Source organism: Nyctereutes procyonoides, unplaced genomic scaffold, assembly GCF_905146905.1.
Source record: "Nyctereutes procyonoides isolate TBG_1078 unplaced genomic scaffold, NYPRO_anot_genome, whole genome shotgun sequence".
NCBI classification, from domain to species: Eukaryota; Metazoa; Chordata; class Mammalia; order Carnivora; family Canidae; genus Nyctereutes; species Nyctereutes procyonoides.
Window position 1 is genome coordinate 16,284,476 of NW_026575128.1, and position 19,397 is coordinate 16,303,872.

Below are 19,397 nucleotides of genomic sequence, written 5' to 3' on the forward strand. Positions count from 1 at the left end.
CGACAACTGCTTCCTCCAAGGGCCCCAGGCGGCGGGCAGCCAGGCCAGGGCGAAGAAGGGGGGTTCCTTTGCGGAGCCCACTCCCAGGGGTTCCTGAGGATCAATCATCCGAAAGCTGGAGAGCCTTGTAATTTTATTCCCTGGGAGGAGGAGCCTGAGAAGTCGGCCAGTGGGGTGGGGATGAAACGGGGAAGCGGGGGGGGGGGGGGTGGGGGGGTGGGGGGAGTGGGGGGAGAGAGCAGCCAGGGGAGCCGTTCAGGGAGGGGAGGGACTTGGCTAGGTCTCCCAAGCCTTCTCCACTCTCCAAACTTTCACCAAACTCTTGGCCCCCGCCTCCCCGAAACCAAAACACAACAAGCTCCGGAGGAGCCTCGAGCGGCGCGGCGGGGCGGGCGGACTCGCGGCGGCTCTGAGCCTCGGGAGGCTGATGCAACTTTCCGTTTAAGAAAGCCACCTGGGCGCACCGCGGTGCGGACCCAGCGCGCCCGGCCGGGGGCTGCAGCATGGTAAGGGGCTCGGGGAGGGCCGCGCCGAGCCCGCGCCTCTGTCGGTCCTGCCGTGCGTCTGGGTTCGGTGGCTCCGCGGGGCTAAGCCCCGGGAGCAGCGGGCAGCAGTGTGTGTGCGTGTGTCTGCGTGTGCGATCGCGCTTGCATGCGGGCATCCGTGGGGGAGAGTGTGGGCGCACGCACGAGGGTGTCTGTCTCGCCGCAGAGATCGGGGTAGGTGCGCGCGTCCGGGTGTCACCGCTGTCACCAAGGAGCTCCAGCGGGCGAGGCCGGGGGGGCGCGCTCCCGAAGCGGGGGGGCGCTGCGTGCCGACGCCGGGGCGGTCGGGGGCGGCGGGCGCGGGGCTGTGCGGGCAGCGCGGGAGCCGAGCCGCCCCGGTCCGTCTGGGGCGCCAGCGGGTCTGCGCGCCGGGGGCCTGCGGCCGGCTCTGCGCCCCCGTGCGGGCTCCCGCTCCGCCCGTCCGCGCCCCGCAGGCCCCGCCGCCTCTCGGCCCCTCCGGCCGGCCTGCCTCCCTTCCCGCCCGCCCACCCGCCCGCAGGGTCCGGGTTCCCGCGCGCCCGCGGGTGCCGGGGAGCCGCGCAGGGGTCCCCGCGCCTCGGGATCTCTGTCCGCGCCCCCCCTCCCCCGGGCCCCCGCGTTGGGCAGGGACTGCGGCCGTGGAGTTCCTTGGGGGCCGCTACTCCGGGGAAAATCCGCGCCCTCCCTGCCCAGCCTCCACTCGGGCGCGTGCGGGGCGGGCCCGGGCGGCCACAGGTGAGGCCGGGGGCCCGCAGCCGGGCGCGCACCCCCAGCCGGCGCCCCGCACCCCGCAGCCGCCGCGGGCGCTGGAAGGCGGCGGGGCCCGCGCGGGCCGGGAGGGGGCTAGCGGGGCGGGGCGGGCCGGGAGGGGCCGGAGCCGGCCTGGGGGCGGGGCGAGGGGGCGGGGACCTCGGCGCCCCGGTACTTTTCCACCGCTGGGGCCGGGGGCGGGGCCGCCGCCTCCACACCAGCTGAGAGGCCCACACGTGGCGGCTGATGTAACACCGCCCCCAACACCTCGCACCCCGATTAGAGCGGGCGCACCCCGCTTCGAGGAACCGGGGTGCTACGGGCGGTGCCGCAGCTCCAAAGGCGACCGCGCCCCTGCCTGCCGGCCGGGGGCCTCCTCGCGGTCCGCCGGCTGCTTCTTAAAGGAGCCGCGCCCCCTTTCGGGCCTGCTCCCCGCAGGCCACGCCCCCTCGCCGCTCACTCTTAAAGGAGCCGCGTCCCCGGCTCTGACAGCTCCAAGCACAAAGCCCGGCTCTATTTCTATGTTGGAACAAGCTTGAAGCTGCGGTTGCTAGAAGATAAAGGCTGAGGTGGAGGTGGGGGGCCCGGGGGGGGCGGGGAGTGGAAAAGGAAAGAAGGACGTGAGAAGTCCAGAGTGAGGGTGCATCGGAAGGTTGGAGAATAGTGGGTGAGGGAACTGGTTCTAGGAAGGGACCAATGGGCGGCACTGAGCATGCCCGAGTGTTTCCAAGGACCGCAGAGAAAACGCCCCCTTACTCGGCCTACACTGCGACTGCGGCGGTGCCCGCTCAGTGCCCAGCCCCGGGGACAGAGAAGAATCTCACGTTTGCCCTGGAAGAGCTCTCCAGGGCGTGGGGAGCCAGATCTGGGCACCGATGACCATGCCGCAGCACTGTATGTGACGGGCGTGTTAATCAGATGTACTCAGCGTGCTGTGGGGGTACGGGGGAAAGGTGACAGCAATTGGAGGAGGTAGGTAGGCTTCTTGAAGAGAATGCCATTGGGACGTGGCATTGAAGCTGGGTAGGATATGTACAGATGGAAATGGGGGCAAGGATGCTCAAGGAAGAGGGAGCCTCCTGCACAAACGCGGAGGCAAGAAGCCCTGGGAATGCTGGAGAGTCCCGCATGGCCACAGGTGGCTGCAGGTAGCTGACCTGGGCTCCAGGCAAAACTAGAAGCCCTCCCCTGCTTCCACAGCCCCTCCACTCCCTCGGTCACAGTGAAAAGAGTGTATGCTTCCTCCCCTCTCGCCTTAACTGTGAGGTCCTTTTTTCTTTCTTTTTTTTTAACTGTGAGGTCCTTGAAGACAGGGGAAGAGCCTGTCACCTTTCCATTCCCAGAGAGGACCCCAGGGCTTGGCTCAGATGGACCCTTACAATTGACTGACAGCCCCGTTTGGGAGAAGGAAGGACAGAGCAATGAGAGGGTAGAGGTAGTGGGGGTCCTGCGCATCCCCTCTCACCATCCACCCTTGAGCGGCTCGCAGGCCAGCTCACGCCCAGCTGGCCCTCTCCTCACTCCAAACCTGTTGCACCCCCACACTCCTGTCCTTGGGCCTGGCCCTGGCTTCTTCCTGTTGCACCAGCAGAAACCAGACACCCCTGTTTGTCCCTCACCTCTTGTGCAGCTCATCACGGAGTCCTGCCAGTGTTGCCTTCTCTATTTTTCTCAGGTCTGTATACCTCTCCCCATCCTATGGCCACCTTCCCGGTCTCTACCTTCTCCTCCCCTGCCTGGCCTCTTCCTGACTGACTTCTTTTCCACTAACCCCTCCCTCCAGTCCTTTCTCCACACTGTGTCTAGGGTGATGTTTTCAAAATGTGCATTCCACTAGTTGCTCCTGCCAGGTACAACTCTGCCTTAAAAGCCTTTGATCACGGCCATTGCCCTCAGGATAAAAACCAAAATCCAGGTCCCAAAGGCCCTGACCCTGCTTATCTGTCCACCTTCATCTTTGGTCACTGTCTCCCTGGTGATCTGAACCCAGCCTCAGGGTCTTTGCACATACTACTTCATTTGCTTGGATCTCCCTTCCTGTTCTCTTCCTCACTATTGCCACTTTGCCTAGAGTAATCCCTCTGACCCTATAACATCGCTTCCTCAGGAAAGCCCTCTGTGGCTATCAGACAAGGCCAGGTCCCCCTGCTCTAGACTCTCATAGAAGGATCTTTCTCCTTCACACCCTTTATCTCAGTCTTTGATTGTCTGCCTCTGAGTCATGAGTTTCCCCCAGCCTGTAAGATGCAGGAGGGCAGAGACCAATGACTTCTTGCTGCCCAGCACCAGTCTGGCCCAGAGCAAGCCTGAAATAAATATTTGTGGAATAAATGAATTGTGGCCAGCCTTTAATGCCTGCTAAATGATCTAGGCCATGTCCTGTTGTCTGTGGAGAACAATGAGGGGGAATTGGGGCCTTAGGGCTTTGGGAAAATTAATGGACTGGGAGGTGGGGACTTGCAGGAGAGTCCAAAATAAAGCAGAAACTTCAGAATTTACAAAGGAACGGTTACTAGCCCCATCTTCCAGATTGAGTAAACTGAGGCTCGGAGAAGTTAAGTAACTTGCTTGAAGTCACATACAGAGTGAGCGGCAGAAGCAGAATTCCAGGCCAGGCCTACCAGAGCCCAGAGCCCAAGCTCTCCGCTCTCCTTCACGTGCTGAGCCCACAGCTTGCCAGTGGTAGTCCGTATGGGGACCACTTTTGAATGGTTGGATGGGGCCATTTAACAGAAATGGCAGAGGCAGGAGAGGCAGCAAAGCTTTATACCCAACTCATTCATTCTCCTGGAGGCCACCACCAGGCAGTCTTTGGGTCACTAACCAGTAAACGCTTTAAGCACAAGGACTGTATTTGCAGTAAGTATTCAGGGATAACCTGAGTGAGAACACTCTGGAGCCTAAGTCCCTGGGCAGAGTGCCCTCAGTTTACTTACCTAACCAGGGGGCATAAGAGTGACCAACCCACGAGGTGGCTCTTAATAATGCCATCTGCTGTTATTACTGTTTGTTGGCTGAAGAGGGACAGCTTTGGGGAAGTCACATGGAGAGTTTACGGCTTAGGGAGAGGTGCAGTGAGTGAAGACAAGACTGTGATCTTCTAAGGGAGCACAAACCGCCCCTTCTCCTGGCTGCCCCCAGGAGACCAAAACCATGCACAGGGACCTCTTTAGGAGGACTCCTTTGAGAGGCAGAGAGACCAACCTGGGTGAGTGACAAAAGGGAAATGGTTACAGGTCACATCTGCGCCTGCCTCTGCCCCGGGAGAGGGACCCTGAGTGGCCAGGGCCAAGTCCTAAGGAAGCCAAGGGCTGATTTTCATAGGCGAGGTGCTCCTTCCTGGTCTCTTCTGGCCTTCTACTACCTTCCTGGGCCTAGAGGAGAGAGGCGGCCCTTTACAGGAGGCCGTGGGTGGGGCAGAGTGGCACAGAACAGCCTTTGGAGTAGAGTCTGCTCCCTGGGAGGGGAGAGAAGGCCTCAGAAGCCGAGCCCAGTCCCTCCAGGGACCAGGCACAATGGAAGTTGAACAACCTTGTCCACCGAATGCAGGGTTTCCCTCCCATGAGAGAATTCTTTGAGGCTCCCTGAAGGTGGAATCCTCTCCTGAGGCCTGTCAAAAACTACCCTCTATTCCATCTGGGTCTGACATTAAACCTGGATACACCAGTTTGGTGGTGCGGCCACTCCTTCCATTTGTCTGCTGCCTTCTCCAGCTCGGCAGGCCCACACTGCATCTCAGAAGCTTCCCACAAGATCTCTGGCTGACCTGGACCATCATTCCAGGACCTCAGTCTTACCCATTACCCTTCCATTCAAGTCAAGCAAGACTTCCTGAAAGCACGTACGGGGCAAGGTGCAGGCGTAGAGGATAAATGAAACACGGACCCAACCCTCAACCCGCAGACTCATGGTTGATGGACATAAGCAAATAAGTCTAGAATGAGTTGATAAGGACACTAGTAGAAATCTGCCAAAAAAAGAAAGGAGGAAGCAATTTGTTCACGCCAGCTGGGGAGAGTGCCAGGAAAGGCCACAGAGAAGAGGTGACATTTAAGCATGGTCCTAAAGGATTTGCAGAACTTTACGGGGTGAGCAGGAGGGAAGATGTTGCTGGCAGGGGACAGCCTGAGCCAACGGAAGGGGGGCAGTCCCGTGCACGGTGTGTTTGGTGTTCACAGGGCTTATGGTCCAGGTTAGTGACAAAACAACATGTCCAGATGCCCTGGAGCCCAAGCCGAGCGGCGCCAGGATGAGGAAGCACTGTCCTGGCTACCCGGCTGGGGTGACGATGGGGAGCGTGCACTGACCCCAACGGACTCCCCTTCAGGAGAAAGGTTGAAGCCATCCACACAGATGATGAAGGAATTGGACCCTGTCCCAGTTCTGTGTTCATTTTTTAATCTTTTATAGAATTGGGCATCTGGAGAGTCAAAAATAGACCTTTGCCCATTGGGACAGGAAGCCTGGAGACCAAGGGATCCAGGGGAAGGGTTGGAAGAAGGGCTATGAGGGAGCTGATTGAGGGGCATCCAAAGAGGACAAAGATGGGAAAGCCCCTGGCAGAGGGTGGGGTGGCCTGGGTGGGGCAGGAGCCTGGCAGGGACTGTCCTGGAGCACCCTGAGGGCCACACCTGGCCTGCCCTCACCTTCCCCGGCCAGGTTCCCACCCTGCTCTCTGCTCTCTCTACAGATCTTGAGATCTGTGGTCTGAAAGGTGCTGGAAGCGGAGCCTGTGAGTGCGGTCCAGGACTCCGGAGTCCCCCAGCCTGCTGCTGCCATGGTAGGAAAAGGTGCCAAAGGGATGCTGGTGAGTACAGGAACCAGACTGCAGGGAGGAAGGGGGGATGGCCCCTCTGAGGCCTTCTGCCGGCTGCTTGCCATGGTAGGAGGGCCTAGGAGGCTTCTTGGGACTCTGAGTCTGGCTTTCCCCGGGCTCCTGAGTGCTGGGGCTGTCCCAGGCCCCAGGCAGGCAGCCTCTTGCCCAACAGGTTAGATGGTGCTGCAGCTCGGAGCCCAGAACGGGGCAGAGTCTGCTCCAGAGCCCACAGAGGCCACAGGGGCAGGAGCACACTTCCCATCCCCATCACAAGAGATGCTCGGGAGGGGCTGCAACTGGTCCTGCTGGGAGGCCAGTAGGACCCATGGTTGGCACCCTGGCACCCCCCCTGCACCCCATGCTCTGCCTGCAGCAGGAGGTATTCAGTACGTGCTAATCAAGGGGTCTCCAAACCTGTCTGGTTCTCCTCTACTTCCCTGGTTCCTTCTCACTCTGAAAAGTAACAACATTTCCTCCTCTGAGGCCTCGGAAAACTTCCCTCTCCTCCTTCCCCAAGCCATGGCCCTTCCTTTGCCCGCTGCCCCGGAGCACAGGAGAGTTGGTAGAGAGGCACCGTGAGGAGCAAGGGCAAGAGCCGGGCCTGGTCAGGGCTTGAAGGAGGAAGACTACCTGACGGACAGAGCGGGTTGGCACTGGAAGCAGGAACCGGGACAAAGATGTCAGATCCTATCCCAAGAGCAGTGGTTGTATTTCTTCTCTTGGGATCTTGCCTCAGGGACAAGCTAGGCCGGGCAGCTGTCAGGGGAGGAAGCCGGTGACCACACAGCCCTTGCCTGGGCACCTCTCTTGCCCACATCAATTCCTTCTGTTGCATTTCTCATTCTGTTAAGGATTGTTTGGGCTGGGGTCTCTGCTGAGCTCCCCCACCCCCTAAATAGGCCCCATCTCTCACCAAGGATTTCTGGAACTCAGAGTACTTGGTCCAAAGGAATGGTTTGGGAGAGGGAGATGGGAGGTTTTGCTCCAGGGTAAGGACCCCCTATCCTGCCCCGTCCTGAACCTGTAGCATTCCGCCCCTCAGGCCTGCTCTGGCCCAGCTCCTACCTGGTTGGAACGAGCCTGAGTGAGCCAAGCTTCGGGAAGTATTCCTGAGCCAACCTGAACTCCAAGTGCTCATAAATGGGCAGAGGTAGACATCCCATGACCTGAACACTTGCTAGAGGTGATGCCGCAACACAGCCAAAAATGGGCTCCCTGTTCCCAGGGGAGGCTGGGAATCGCCACGGGCCTGTTGTCTGTGGGAAGCGGGGTGTGGCTCTGCCCACGCTACGTGGAGAGTCTGAGCCCCATGAAACCCAAGAAACCCCCCGAGTATTCCCTGGCTGCTCTTCTTCCTCGGGAGCGACCCGGGAAGGACTGGCACAGGCAAGCGGCCGAGGTGGGGAGTGTGGGGGCCAAGGGGGAGCGTGAATCACGAGGTCGGTGACCCGGCCCGGGGCTCCGCTTCCCGGACTTGGGCTCTGCGGGGCCAGCCTGTGTGCGGAAGGCAGCGCTGCCTTGGGACGCGCGTTCCCAGCCCCAGGATGTGCCTAAAGATAGCCGGGGCTTGGTTTCCTCCATGCCCTCTGCCCTTTGGCTTCTGCCTGCCACTGCTTGTTTGAGGCCCATAACATCTGTCCCCTGGGCCCCCCCGCCCCAGTGGTTGCTGGAGATTCTATTCCTGCCTCTTTCTCGGTTCTGCTGATGACCTTGGGCTACTCTATTCTCTGGCCCCAGTTTGGAACTGGAGCCACCTCCATTCAGTGCTCGTCTCTAGGAAACGGGCTCGGAGGAGCCCTAGCCCTCCTGGCTAACCTAGGCAGCTGAGCCAGCACTTTGTGAGGTACCTGTGCCCCCCTAAAGGCAAAGCGCTGAGGACACTCCTTCCAGATATGCCCTTCTCTCCGTGCCACGGTGGGGGTAGAAGAGAGGGTACTTGAGGGCCATGCATATAAGCCACGCGGACAGTCCGGGGCCTGTGGCTTCTTTGGCCATTTGTGCCCTGGTGTGTGGGGAGCGGACCGCTAGTCCCTGCCCTGGGCTGCCCCCCGCTCCCCGGGCTCTCTTGAGCATCCCCAGACACCCTGCGTCCATCTCGGAGCTCTTGCCCTGCTCTTCATGTGGCAGGCACCCCATGGAGAAGCGAGCCCCTTTGCAGCACGTGCCCAGGCCCACATGCCCGCTGCACATGTCCCTCCCCCCACTGCCGGCCCAGATGGTCTCCGCCAGGCCAGCTCAGCTGCCTCCCTCACGCCTCAGCAGCTCCTAGGACAGGGCCATGCAAGAACCCAGCTGGCCGGGGTGCCTCCAAGCCTGGGAGCAGCTGGGATGCTGGGGGGCACCAGGGGTGGGTGGGGTAATACTTCTCTACACGTGTGGGGTGGGGCTGCCTGAGGCTCGGAGGCCAGGGCACTGGAGGAGAGGAGCCCAGGGCCGGAGAGCCCCACTGGGTCAGCTTTAACCACACGGCCTCACAGCAAGGTCACAGGCTGGCTGATTCAGTCCCCTTCCCATGCCCGCTCCCCACTGGCAACAGAGTCTGGGGCAACAGAGGCCTTGGTGAGCCTCACTGGCCTCTCCCCATATCTTTGAGGACGCTGGTTGCTTCTGCCATTGGGAAACCTTGTGATGAATAAGAGCGGAGTCACCTGGGCTAGGACCCTGAGCGCCAGAGCATCTAAATCATCCCAGAAGGCTTTGTAAGCACCACAGGCCACCCCAGGCTGCCCCACCCTGACCTGTTGTATTACACTCTGATAGGAGGATGTGTACCCTCTTATCTGCACCATCCATTGCAGGGCCTGGCACACAGTGGGTGCTCACCCAGCCCACATCCTGGCAAGTGGCAAGTGCTCAACTAGTATGGGCTTGGCCATACTGGGAGCTCAACAAGCATAGGGTTTGGCACACACTGGGCGCTTCGCAGGTGAAGAGCCTGTCGACTATCAGGTACTCACCTAGCACAAGCCCCAGCACATGAGAAGTGCTCAACTAGTGCAGACTTGCACACGTTGGGCACTCCCTTAGTGTAGAGCCTGTCACACATCGGGTGCTCACCCAGCTCCAGGCTGGGGATTCGTTGGGTCTTCACCTGGCACAGAATTTGGCATATGTCGGCTGCTCATCTAGTGCAGGACCTAGCACACCGCGGGGGCTCACTGGCATTGGGCTGATACAAAGTGGGTGCCGTCTTAACACGAGCCCAGCACACTCAGACTTTGCGCACAGTGGGCACTCTGCTAACTCAGGTCTCTGCACCCTGCGGGAGCTTTCCAAACCCCAGTCCTGGTAGTACAGTGGGTGCTTTCCTAGCACAGAGTCTGGCACACAGCAGATTCTCTCCTAGCTCAGGGACCAGCACACAGTGGGCACTCTCGCTGTATAAGGCCTAGCACAGAAGAGGGGCTCCCTCAGCCGGGACAGCCTGAGCAATGACCTAGGTGACCGGCCAGGTGATTGGAGATGCACTACTACACCCTCCCAGTGAAAGGGACAATATCTAGATCCAGAGAAGGCCCAGCATTCTCAGACCTCCTCTCTGGACCTGAGACCGTGCCCTCCCTTCCCCTTTGGTCCCCATCCCCTCCTCACCTTCCCTGGAGTGCACCTGCTCAGTCCTGTGCCCTCCCCTCCCCTCACTCAGCTTCCCTGCAGGCCCCACCCCCCTCGGTCCTAGCTCAGCAGGACCTCCCCCCCTGGAGCCACAGGGCACAACAAAGCAACTAGATTCCTTGGTCCTCTGGAGGCATGCTCACTCTTATTAAGAAAAGTCAGAGGCAGGGGCTCAGGGAGTCGGCCTCCCAGAGTGGGGCTAGAGCAGCTGGATCCCACTAATGAGGCCTCATTACGGTCAGGGCCCAGCTGGGCTGCTGCCGCCTCCTGTCCCCATGGCCAGAGCCAGAGAAAGCCGTCCAGCCAGGGCTGCCTGTTCTGGGCACCCTGCCCAGGCCAGGGCAGTCAGAGCCCAGAGCCCACCCTGGGTGGAAGTGAGCATTTGGGCATCATGGGTGACTGGGCCTTCCTGAAGCCAGTGGCCCAGCCAGGGCCTTGGCCCACAGTCTGTGCGCGCAGGAAGTCAGCAGAGCGTGTCTGGGGACCTGGCTGCATGAGGCTGGCCCGGTGAGAGGCTGAGTCAGTGGGGTCTGAGACCATTCCTAGGAGACTTGCTTGGGCCAAGGCTGATCTCCTTCTACCCCCCAAAATGAGGCTGATAATGTATCTACGTCAAGGCATTTGGGGGGTAGGATTAAATGAATTAATATGCATAAAGTGTTTAGGACAGTGTCTGGCTCATAGTAAGCACTTAACATGTATTATTAATATGTATTACTATTACTGCTGATTCTCACTAGAGTCGATGACGCTTATTTGAGAGACGAAGAAACTAAGACCAGACACGTTATGTGATTTGTCTAAGGCTTACATGGTGAGAAACTGGCAGTGCTGGGGTTTAAACCAGGCCTATCTGACTCTAGAGCCTGTGCCTTTTTTTTTTTTAAGTCATCCTAAAAAGAAAAAAAAAAAAAAAGCCATCCTGCCATGTTCCTTTTGAGGTCATCATACTTAACCAAACTCGCAGAAAAGCAAGCTTTACATCAGAATTCATGCATGCTTCCCATTGGTGGATGCTTACTAAGACCCTACCACGTACCAGGGCCTCCACCAATCTATTAATTTCCGGAATATTCATGCCCACCTTCCTGACCGCTGGTCTGTGGTATCTCAGCACCTGCTGGAGACCTGACTGGTGAGCGGGGCCTCAGAGAAGTGGGACTGGATGGGTCTGAGCGCCATCTCGCCCCAGTTATGGTGACACCTGCTGGTCTGAACCCAGCCCTGGGCCATGCAGTACAGATCTCCAGGGGTCCTTATTCCATGGCTGCGCCTCTGCCATCTGTGGTGACTCCATGGTGACCGCTCTCTTAGCTCGTGCCATCTTTCTTAGGCCAGGTGACAGTGCCATTCACCAGGCCAGGGCTTTCTTGCATGGTCAGCCACATTCTTCGGCGAGGGCATTCAATCATCGTGGCTGGCTGTGGCTCTCCAGCTCTTGTGAGGGGGCCGGGGACAGTTCCAGGGCCCACCGTCCCCCTGCCCGCACCTCTCTGAGCAGTCGAGGATGCTTTGGTGTTACCCTGTGGACTCTGCCCCCACCCTCTTCCTGTCCTGTCTCATGTCTGGTGCCCAATGGCACCCAACCACCCTACCAGGAGCCCACCAAGTGCCAGGCCCATGAGCTCAGAAGCATCTGGGCCCCGAGGCTGCTTGTTCTCTTCCGCGCTCGCTCTGTCTCACTCTGTGGTTGTGAGTCTGTGTGTGTGTGTGTGTGTTCTGTTCCAGTAACTTGCTGGGAACAAGGGAAAAACACAACAAACCCCACGCCTCACTGTAGCTCGGAGCACCCGCGCTGGGCTGCATGGGGCCGGGCCGGAGGGGGAGGGCCGGGGAGGGGTAGGCAGAGCTTCGGGAGGAGACGAGGTGAAAGTAATTGTCGCTGGCCGCCACTGAGAGAGGCAGGGGATGCGTCAGTGTCGCCGGGAGCTGGCAGAGGTGTGAATGAGCAGTGGGGACACGCGCTCCGCTCTGGGTGCTCATCCTGGGATGGCCTCGGCTCAAGGACCTGTGGCCCCCTCCTCCCCAGAGCAGGTCAGTCACCTTCCAGAACGTTGAGCCCCCTCCCTGGAGCCAGGCGGTCCCAGAGGCTGGGCTGGGGGTGGGGAGAGGGGCTGAGTGGTCTGTGCCAGGGAGGGGCAGGGCTGGCCAGCCAGGGAGACGGACACCAGCAGAAGTGACCCAGAAAGTCGCAACTGTGCGAAGGAGCGCAGGAAGAGTTAGCTGTGTGGTGGGGGCCTGGGGGAAGAGAGTGGGGGGGTGAGGGCTCCCCCAGCCCAAGGACCTGCTGAGAATCTGCTCTGTGTATCAAAGCTGCATTGTCCCAGCTCCCGGGGAGACGGGCCGGAGGTGCCCAGGAATTGTACTAATCAATACAGCCCTATTGTCCGTGCCACGGCAGTTACTCCTATGGGGAGAGTGAGTGAGGGGGCAGGGGGACGTGGTACATGGACTGGGCAGGCACGGTGGGGGAACAGGATGGGATGGGGATCTCAGCTGGGAGGACAGAGACCCCAGACGACGTTCAGCAGTGTCCGCGGCAAGTGCCCGGATGGGGTGGGCACCAGTGGGGCCTCGTCCCTAGAAGCTGGGGATGTGGAAGGATGTCGGGGACCACGGGGCTGAGGGCAGCAAGCAAGGGTGAGGGGACAGGGAAAGCCATCCTCCCCACCCTGTAGAGCATCCCGATTTGACTTTCCGAAGGCACGAGAAGGAATGTCCTCTGGGGAGACGTGGGTTGGGTCTGGGAGAAGCATTATGCAGGGCTGCCCTCAAACCTCAGAACTGCCAGGGTCACAAACTGAAGCCACTTCCCTGAGTGCCAGCCCCACTGCCAACTGACTGGGGTAGAGGCTGCCCACAGCTGCTACAGAGTGAGGCAGGGCTGCCGGGCTTCTCCAGGGCAGGGCCCACCCGGCGCTCCCCATCACTGCTCCCTAGGGCCTGGAGCGGAGCGTGGCACGCCTGGGGGTGCCTCCTCGGTCTCCTCTCCACGGTGTTGGCAGGTCTCTCTGCACCAACCAGGGCTCTGGATGAAACAGCACAGGGCACGCCCTTGCCTCTCGCACCTGCTACGTGAAGGTTTGGACTCTTAACAGGTGCCCAGAGCCTGCTCTGAAGTTTTCCTTGAGGCAAGAGGCGCTAAGAGCCCCTGGGTACTGCTCGGGCCTAGGGCGGACTTTCCCATGGTCTCGCTCCTCCACCTCTGGCCCCTGACTCTTTCCCATATCTGGATAAGCGAGGCCAGATGAAGGACGGAGGGCTCTGTTGCTGCAGGGCGGGGGGCTACCTAAGGTCCAGCCTGGCTCGGGAAGACAACTCGGGAGAGCAAGAATGTAGGGGTGCGAGGAGGTCGTGAGGTCTTTTGAGGCAGCCACAATTTACTGTAATGGCTCTTCTGCCTCAATTCCCCGATGGGGCTCAGAGAAAGTTGCCAGTGATCTGGATTTGGCTCAAGGTCAGTCTGGGGTGTGGGGTCTTGTCTGTCCTCCTCCATAAAGTTTGTCTTGGATGGGACTTCATCCCATGAGCAAACCCTGGGGTTGCAGAGTCCTGAACAAGAGGGCTGCTGGATCCCAGTGGGGCCCGCCCAGCCGGGGCAACCCCAGGATTCTTCAGCGTCCACCGAGAGCAGGAGGAGGGAGCTCACAATTCACGAAAATATCCAGTGGCCACTGGTCTTGGGAGGGCGGGAGTCAGGAACCAGAGGAGAGCCGGAGCTGGAGCCGGGGCTAGAAATCCGGGCTCTCTCTGAGTCTGGGCACAGGAAAGGAGGGGGTGCCCCCTGCGGTGCTGGTTACCTCGGGGAGGGGGCTTTGCAGCTTTGTTTCCTCTGTACTCTCCAACGCAGGCTCCCGTTTTTTGGTGATAAGCTTATAATGCTTTTATAATTAGAGGAAAAACAATAACTTTTTTTTTTAACGATAACATTTTTAAAAGGCGTTTGGAAAGTTAGTGGGAACTAATGGAGGCCACAGGAAAGAGTCGGAAGTAGGAAAATCCCAGGCAAGCAGAACCACAGATCAAATCAGTAGGCCTGCTGAGGTTGTCCAGCCTGTCCACTGACTTCACAGTCAAGGATGCAGCGTTGCAGGGAGTGGAAATGACTTGCCTGGAGTCGCTGGGGGCGCGGGCTCTAGAATGCCGGGGTTCTCACGCCCAGGGCAGGGTCCCGCCCGGCCAAGCTCAAGGTGTGCTTGGGGGGGATCTGGGTTCTGGCCTCGTAGCTGAACACCCCTCATCCCCCATCCCGGGAGCTCATCCAGAGCAGGGAATAAGCAAACCCAGTTCAGGGCGACGTAAAGGACTCCTGCGATTGCTCCCTAGGGCTCACCCGGTTAGGCGGGCCCGGGGTGGGAGGTCACCAGTGCTTGTGTGGGCCTGGCCTCCTGCCCCAAAGAGTTCTCCTGAGGGGAAGGGGCATCTGTGCCTTGCTGGTCTTGTGGGAGGAGCTTATGCATGTGTGTCTGTGTGTGTGTGTGTGGGGGGGGGCGTCATGAGGGTAATCAGCCAGCTGCCCCCCTCAACCAAGGAAAGAAAACCCCAGAGCCTGCATTCTAGCCCCTTGGGGAGTGCAGGCACAGGGCAGGGCCGTCCCTGTCCTGGAGAGCACCCGTCAGGCCCCGAGGGGGCTCCAGGCCACCGTGGTTTTATTCTTCACCGAGGTGTGAGCAGGGGAGGAAGGGAGAGCTGCGAGGGGCAGAGTGGAGGAGGATGGGTGACGGGCAGGAGAGGCCTGGAGCCCGGCCAGTCGGCAGGGCAGAGCTGGGTGAGCCAGACGGGCCGCCAGTCTGGGGGAAGCTGCGAGCACAAAGGGGTTCTTTTGTGGGCACCTGAGAGCCGACGTCCACGCAGGGACAGGTCTTATGGGTGACACATGTGTCTACCCAGCAGATCAAGAAAATGAGAGGCTTAGGCTGGGGAGGAGGATGCAAGGAAAACATCTCAGGCAGGACGGCGGGAAAGGGCTCGCCAGCTGTGGGCCTGGCTTCCCAGGAAGGCAGCGCAGGGAGTGCCCGACGGAGGGCAGAGAGGGGCACTGGAGCCCCCAGACGCCCCGCAGAGCATTTGGGGCTCCTTTCCGCTTGAGTACCTGGAGCAAGGTGGGCTCGCTCTGTCCTCTGCAGGGGGCCCGGCCCTCCCCAGCCGAGTGCTGGGACTGAAGTTGGAGTCCAGCCGTGGCTCCCGGGTCACCCGGCCGCCGCTGTGGGAGTCGGCCCCCCAGTGCTGAGATGCAGGCTGGGGAGCCAGAGCCAGTGCTGCTTCCGCTGGGTGCTTCTCCCACTGGCTGAGTGTCGCTGACCTCCAGCTCGCCCTGCACCCTTTCCCGAGAGCCCCGTTGCCACCTCTCCGTCCGCAGGCCTCTGTCCCAGGGCTCCCACCTCCCTGAGTTGTGGGGTGTGGCCCAGTGGCCCAAGCGGTCAGCGTGAGCCCAGCGGTGTGCCACTCGGTAACTGGGCCCCTGAGGACTCAAGTGGCCGCCTGCGGTGCGGGGCTGGGGGAGTCCCCACCCTCACTCGATGCCAGGGAAGGAGCAGACCTCAGAAATCCGACTCTGGTGCTGCTCCACTTGGTTGGGGGCCCAGGGCCAGGACAGAAGCCCCAGATTTCAAGCTTTGGGGACTTAAGTCCCTGCAAGGAGCCTTGCCTTTGCCCTGCCCAGGAAACCATCCTGGATGGTTGGGTGTCTCTTTGACAGCTGGAAGCACTGCTTCGTGACCCCACCCATGTTCTCTGCAGCTGTCACAGTCTCCCATTGTGCCCCTAAGTAAACAAGCCTTGGACAGAATAAAACTGTTATTGTAGGGTCAACATATAGGAGCCCTATTTGGCCGGGATTTGTTTGGGAATGCAGAGACTGCCCCAAGCAGGCCTCACACCCTCTGAAAAAATGCCCCCCCTGGACCGTGTAGAATTGCTAGGCTTGTCCCAGAGAAGGTGGTGACAACCTGCAGCAAGATTCTGTATGGGCCTGTCCCAGGGGGCACCCGGGGCTGTGAGCCACCCTCTCCCAGGGCCAGACTGGGCCTCAAGCCCCTTGGTCAGGGAAGCCTTCCTGACCTCACCCTGCGTGCCCCTGCCCCCCCCACCTGGCCTCCCTCCGTATTCTTAAGACTTGAGAACCTCTGCTTTGTGGTCACTTTGCGGCTGCAATATAAAAATCCTGTATTTATTTCATCAGTGGCCTGCTGCTCCCCTAGATTTTGAGCTGCAGGTGCATAGGGGTGTCTGTTTAGTTCACTGCTGGATTTCCAACACCTGATGCAGGGCCGGGCGCGCAGCAGGTGTTCCTAAATCCCCATGCTTGCATGAATGAACGTATGCAGCCTCTTTGAGCCTGTCAGTTTGCTCTGGGTGCTCCTTGATGCGGACCAGACCACTGGACACCGCTCTTGGGCCTGCACCCCCAAACCTCCCCAGAGGGGGTGACGGTCGGTGTCTCCTCTGGGGCGATGCCTGACTGGGTGTGCAGGATGGTTGCTTCACAAGGGTGGCTGTGCGTAGTGCCACGGCACATGGCTAGAGCCTCCACTGGGCCCTGGTGCCTCCTGTGTCTGCATTCCCAAATGGGCCTTTCTGGAAGGGTCTCAATGAAGCCATTCCTCTCCTCTGCGTTTGTCGGGTCAGTGTCAGGATCCGACAACATTTCGAAGCCCCAGACCTCTTTGTTCATTGGCCAGTGTGACTGCTGTCCTTGAGTATGTCTCTTTCAAGCTAAGGGTTGGTGTCACTTCAGCAACGTCCCTCAGAAACCATGCTGCTCCGTCCCTCATCCTGGTATCCTCCAGGGACCCCTGTCTGTTTCTCTCAAGGGAAGAACCATCTCTAAGAGGCTGTCCCTGTCACTCCAGGACTCTGTGCTTCTCTCTTGGTGATTCTCAGGGTCCCCATGTGTCTGAGTGAGGACCCCCCACCCCCACCCCTCAGGCTCTCACTCAGGGTGGCTTGAGGGCCATGGCATGGGGAAGGGGCACAGTTACACTTATTTTTTTTTTTTAAGATTTTCATGAGAGACACAGAGAGAGAGGCAGAGACATAGATAGGGGGAGAAGCAGGCTCCCTGCGGGAAGCCTGATGCGGGACTCGATCTCAGGACCCCGGGATCATGACCTGAGCCAAAGGCAGATGCTCAGCTGCTGAGCCACCCAGGTGTCCCCAGTTACACTTATAAAGGGACTTGCCGAGCCAGTTCCAACTGTGGGGTCGGGGTTCAAACGGGGCTGTCCTCAGTGGGGCCTCAGGCCACCCGGCCCAACCCCGCAGCTCCCCCAGGCAGGCCTGGCTTCCTTCCCTTGGGGCAGATCCTCTCCTGGTTGGCCCCCTCCTCCGCAGCCCCCCCCCCCACCTTTCTCCGAGTGCCTCCCTCTGTTTCCCCTAGCAGAGTCTGTCCCTCAAGTCTGGCGTGGTGCCTACAACTCTAGTCTCCTCCCCCACTCATGGCCAGCACCACCCCGTCCAGGTCAGCTCCAGGACCCGGGACCCCCAGCTATGGGCAATGTAGAGGCTCCCCCGGGCCCTCCCATCCTGAGTCCCAGGACCCCTCCCCGAGGCTGGCCCAGCTCGGTCGCTCCCCCCGACACCTGCAGCCCTGGCCGTCCTGTGCCCCCCAGGAACAGGCCTTGGGTGGGGGAGGGGTCGGGCATGCCCTGCCCCCCACACTGCCTGCCCGTGGGCAGCGTGCTCAGCCTGGTGATGCGGTAGCGGCGGGTGGGGGGGGCTGTCTGGACACAGGCCCCTTTGTGCCCAGCCCGACTTGGCTGCTTGGTATGAGGCTCAGCTGCTCCCAGATCCTCACCCAGAGGGGAGAGGGGAGGCTTTGGAGGGGCTGGGGCTGGGGGGCTCTGGGCCCGAGCTCCCCCTGGGCGTCCCACCTCTCAGATGTTGGCAGCAGCTCCTCAGGTGGGCTGGTACCCCTGGCCCAGGGCGGGGGACCCGGTGACAGACGCCCTGCTTGGCGCCCTCTGGCCACCACTCCTCCCTTCTCCCCTTCTCTGCCAGGGCGGCCAGCGCTCCTGCCAGCAGAGGGGAAGCCCGGGTGGGGGTGGGGGCTTGCAGGGTCCACGGTGGCCCTGCTGGGCGAGGCCCAGAGGGCCAGGCACGGGAGCACAACTGCCTTTCTGATGGTAGCTTCTCTCCTGTCCCCACAGAATGGTGCTGTGCCCAGCGAGGCCACCAAGAGGGACCAGAACCTCAAACGGGGCAACTGGGGCAACCAGATCGAGTTTGTACTGACGAGCGTGGGCTATGCCGTGGGCCTGGGCAATGTTTGGCGCTTCCCATACCTCTGCTATCGCAACGGGGGAGGTACCCAGCGGGCACAGGGCAGGGACCACCCACTTGGATAAAGCCTACCCACTAAGGCCCGGGCTACCCCCTCCCTGGCACGGTCCCCACCCCAGACAGGCTGGCCTCTGGCTCTCAGCTCCCCCGCCCCAGTCCCTGGCTTAGGTACCCTTTACCTAAGGCTCAGCTCACCCCTTGACCCTGGCTGTCTGCTGTCTGGGCCTGACCCTGCTAGCCTGCTCCTGTGGGGTCAAGAGAGGGAGAGAAAGGCACTCCAGCCTCCCGAGGTTGTTCCCTGATACCCACTGTGTGTCGACAGCCCCCTAAATGGTTCGGGGAATTTGAGGATCCCAGCGACTTCTGTTTGTGAATTTGCTGGGTTAAGCTATCAAATCCCCCCTAACATGGTGGGTCTGGGGCCTGGGTTCTGCTTGGGGAGCGTCTGTCAAATTCAGAGACACACTGTGGGTAGGATACCTCAGACCCAGGCTCCTGCTCAGTGCGTGGTCTCAGCCGATCGCAAAGGTTTTGCTGTTGGGTTCTCAGCAGGAAGAGGGGGGGACCCCCCAGGCCCGCCCTGAGCCAGCCCTTTCCCTGCCTGCCAGGCGCCTTCATGTTTCCCTACTTCATCATGCTGATATTCTGTGGGATCCCTCTCTTCTTCATGGAGCTCTCCTTTGGCCAGTTTGCAAGTCAAGGCTGCCTGGGGGTCTGGAGGATCAGCCCCATGTTCAAAGGTGAGGCCTGGATGGGGTTCACGCCTCCCTACACACACAGCACGCACGCGCGCTCAGGCCTCTGGGGGCCTACTCACCCATCTGTACAAACACTGCCAACCCCCGCAGAGCCCTAGTGCTCCCCTCAAGCCCTCCATCAATGGCCAAGGCCACAGATGCATGCTGAGCCCCCTGTTTACTTGGCCTCCACCCTCCCCACCTACCATGTGTATATACAAAGGCCCTGGGCCCTCCAGCTCACCCCTGCTAAGGCCTTGACCTGTCCTCTCTACGGGCCTCCCTAAAAGCCTACCCCGTGAGCCCTTCACAGTTAACCCTGCCTTCTCCAGCTAGAGGTCTGAGGCCACTCCCCTGCCCTCCCCCCCCAGGTGTGGGCTACGGCATGATGGTGGTGTCCACGTACATCGGCATCTACTACAACGTGGTCATCTGCATCGCCTTCTACTACTTCTTCTCGTCCATGACGCACGTGCTGCCCTGGGCCTACTGCAATAACCCCTGGAACACGCCCGACTGCGCTGGGGTGCTGGATGCCTCCAACCTCACCAACGGCTCCCGGCCTGCTGCCCTGCCCAGCAACCTTTCCCACCTGCTCAACCACTCCCTCCAGAGGACCAGCCCCAGCGAGGAGTACTGGAGGTGAGGCCCCACTGGCCTGGGCTGGGGGGACACCAG

The 19,397-nt window shown here is 60.4% G+C and overlaps 1 protein-coding gene across 5 annotated transcripts in view; it reads left to right on the forward strand.

Annotated features, from left to right (window-relative positions):
* The first annotated feature begins 325 nt into the window (after nt 1–325).
* The window catches only part of SLC6A9 (solute carrier family 6 member 9), a 30,675-nt gene continuing 11,603 nt past the window's right edge, over nt 326–19,397 (forward strand). The window contains exons 1-5 of one of the 5 annotated variants that reach the window (XM_055342089.1): nt 326–506; nt 5,965–6,081; nt 17,850–18,006; nt 18,591–18,722; nt 19,091–19,361. In XM_055342089.1, coding sequence (XP_055198064.1) covers nt 6,052–6,081; nt 17,850–18,006; nt 18,591–18,722; nt 19,091–19,361 — 590 coding nt within the window. In that variant the 5' untranslated portion in view covers nt 326–506; nt 5,965–6,051. Of the gene's footprint in view, nt 507–701; nt 720–2,092; nt 2,247–5,964; nt 6,082–17,849; nt 18,007–18,590; nt 18,723–19,090; nt 19,362–19,397 lie in introns of those variants that run through there. The other 4 variants (XM_055342091.1, XM_055342090.1, XM_055342092.1 and 1 more) reach the window with 4 other exon arrangements.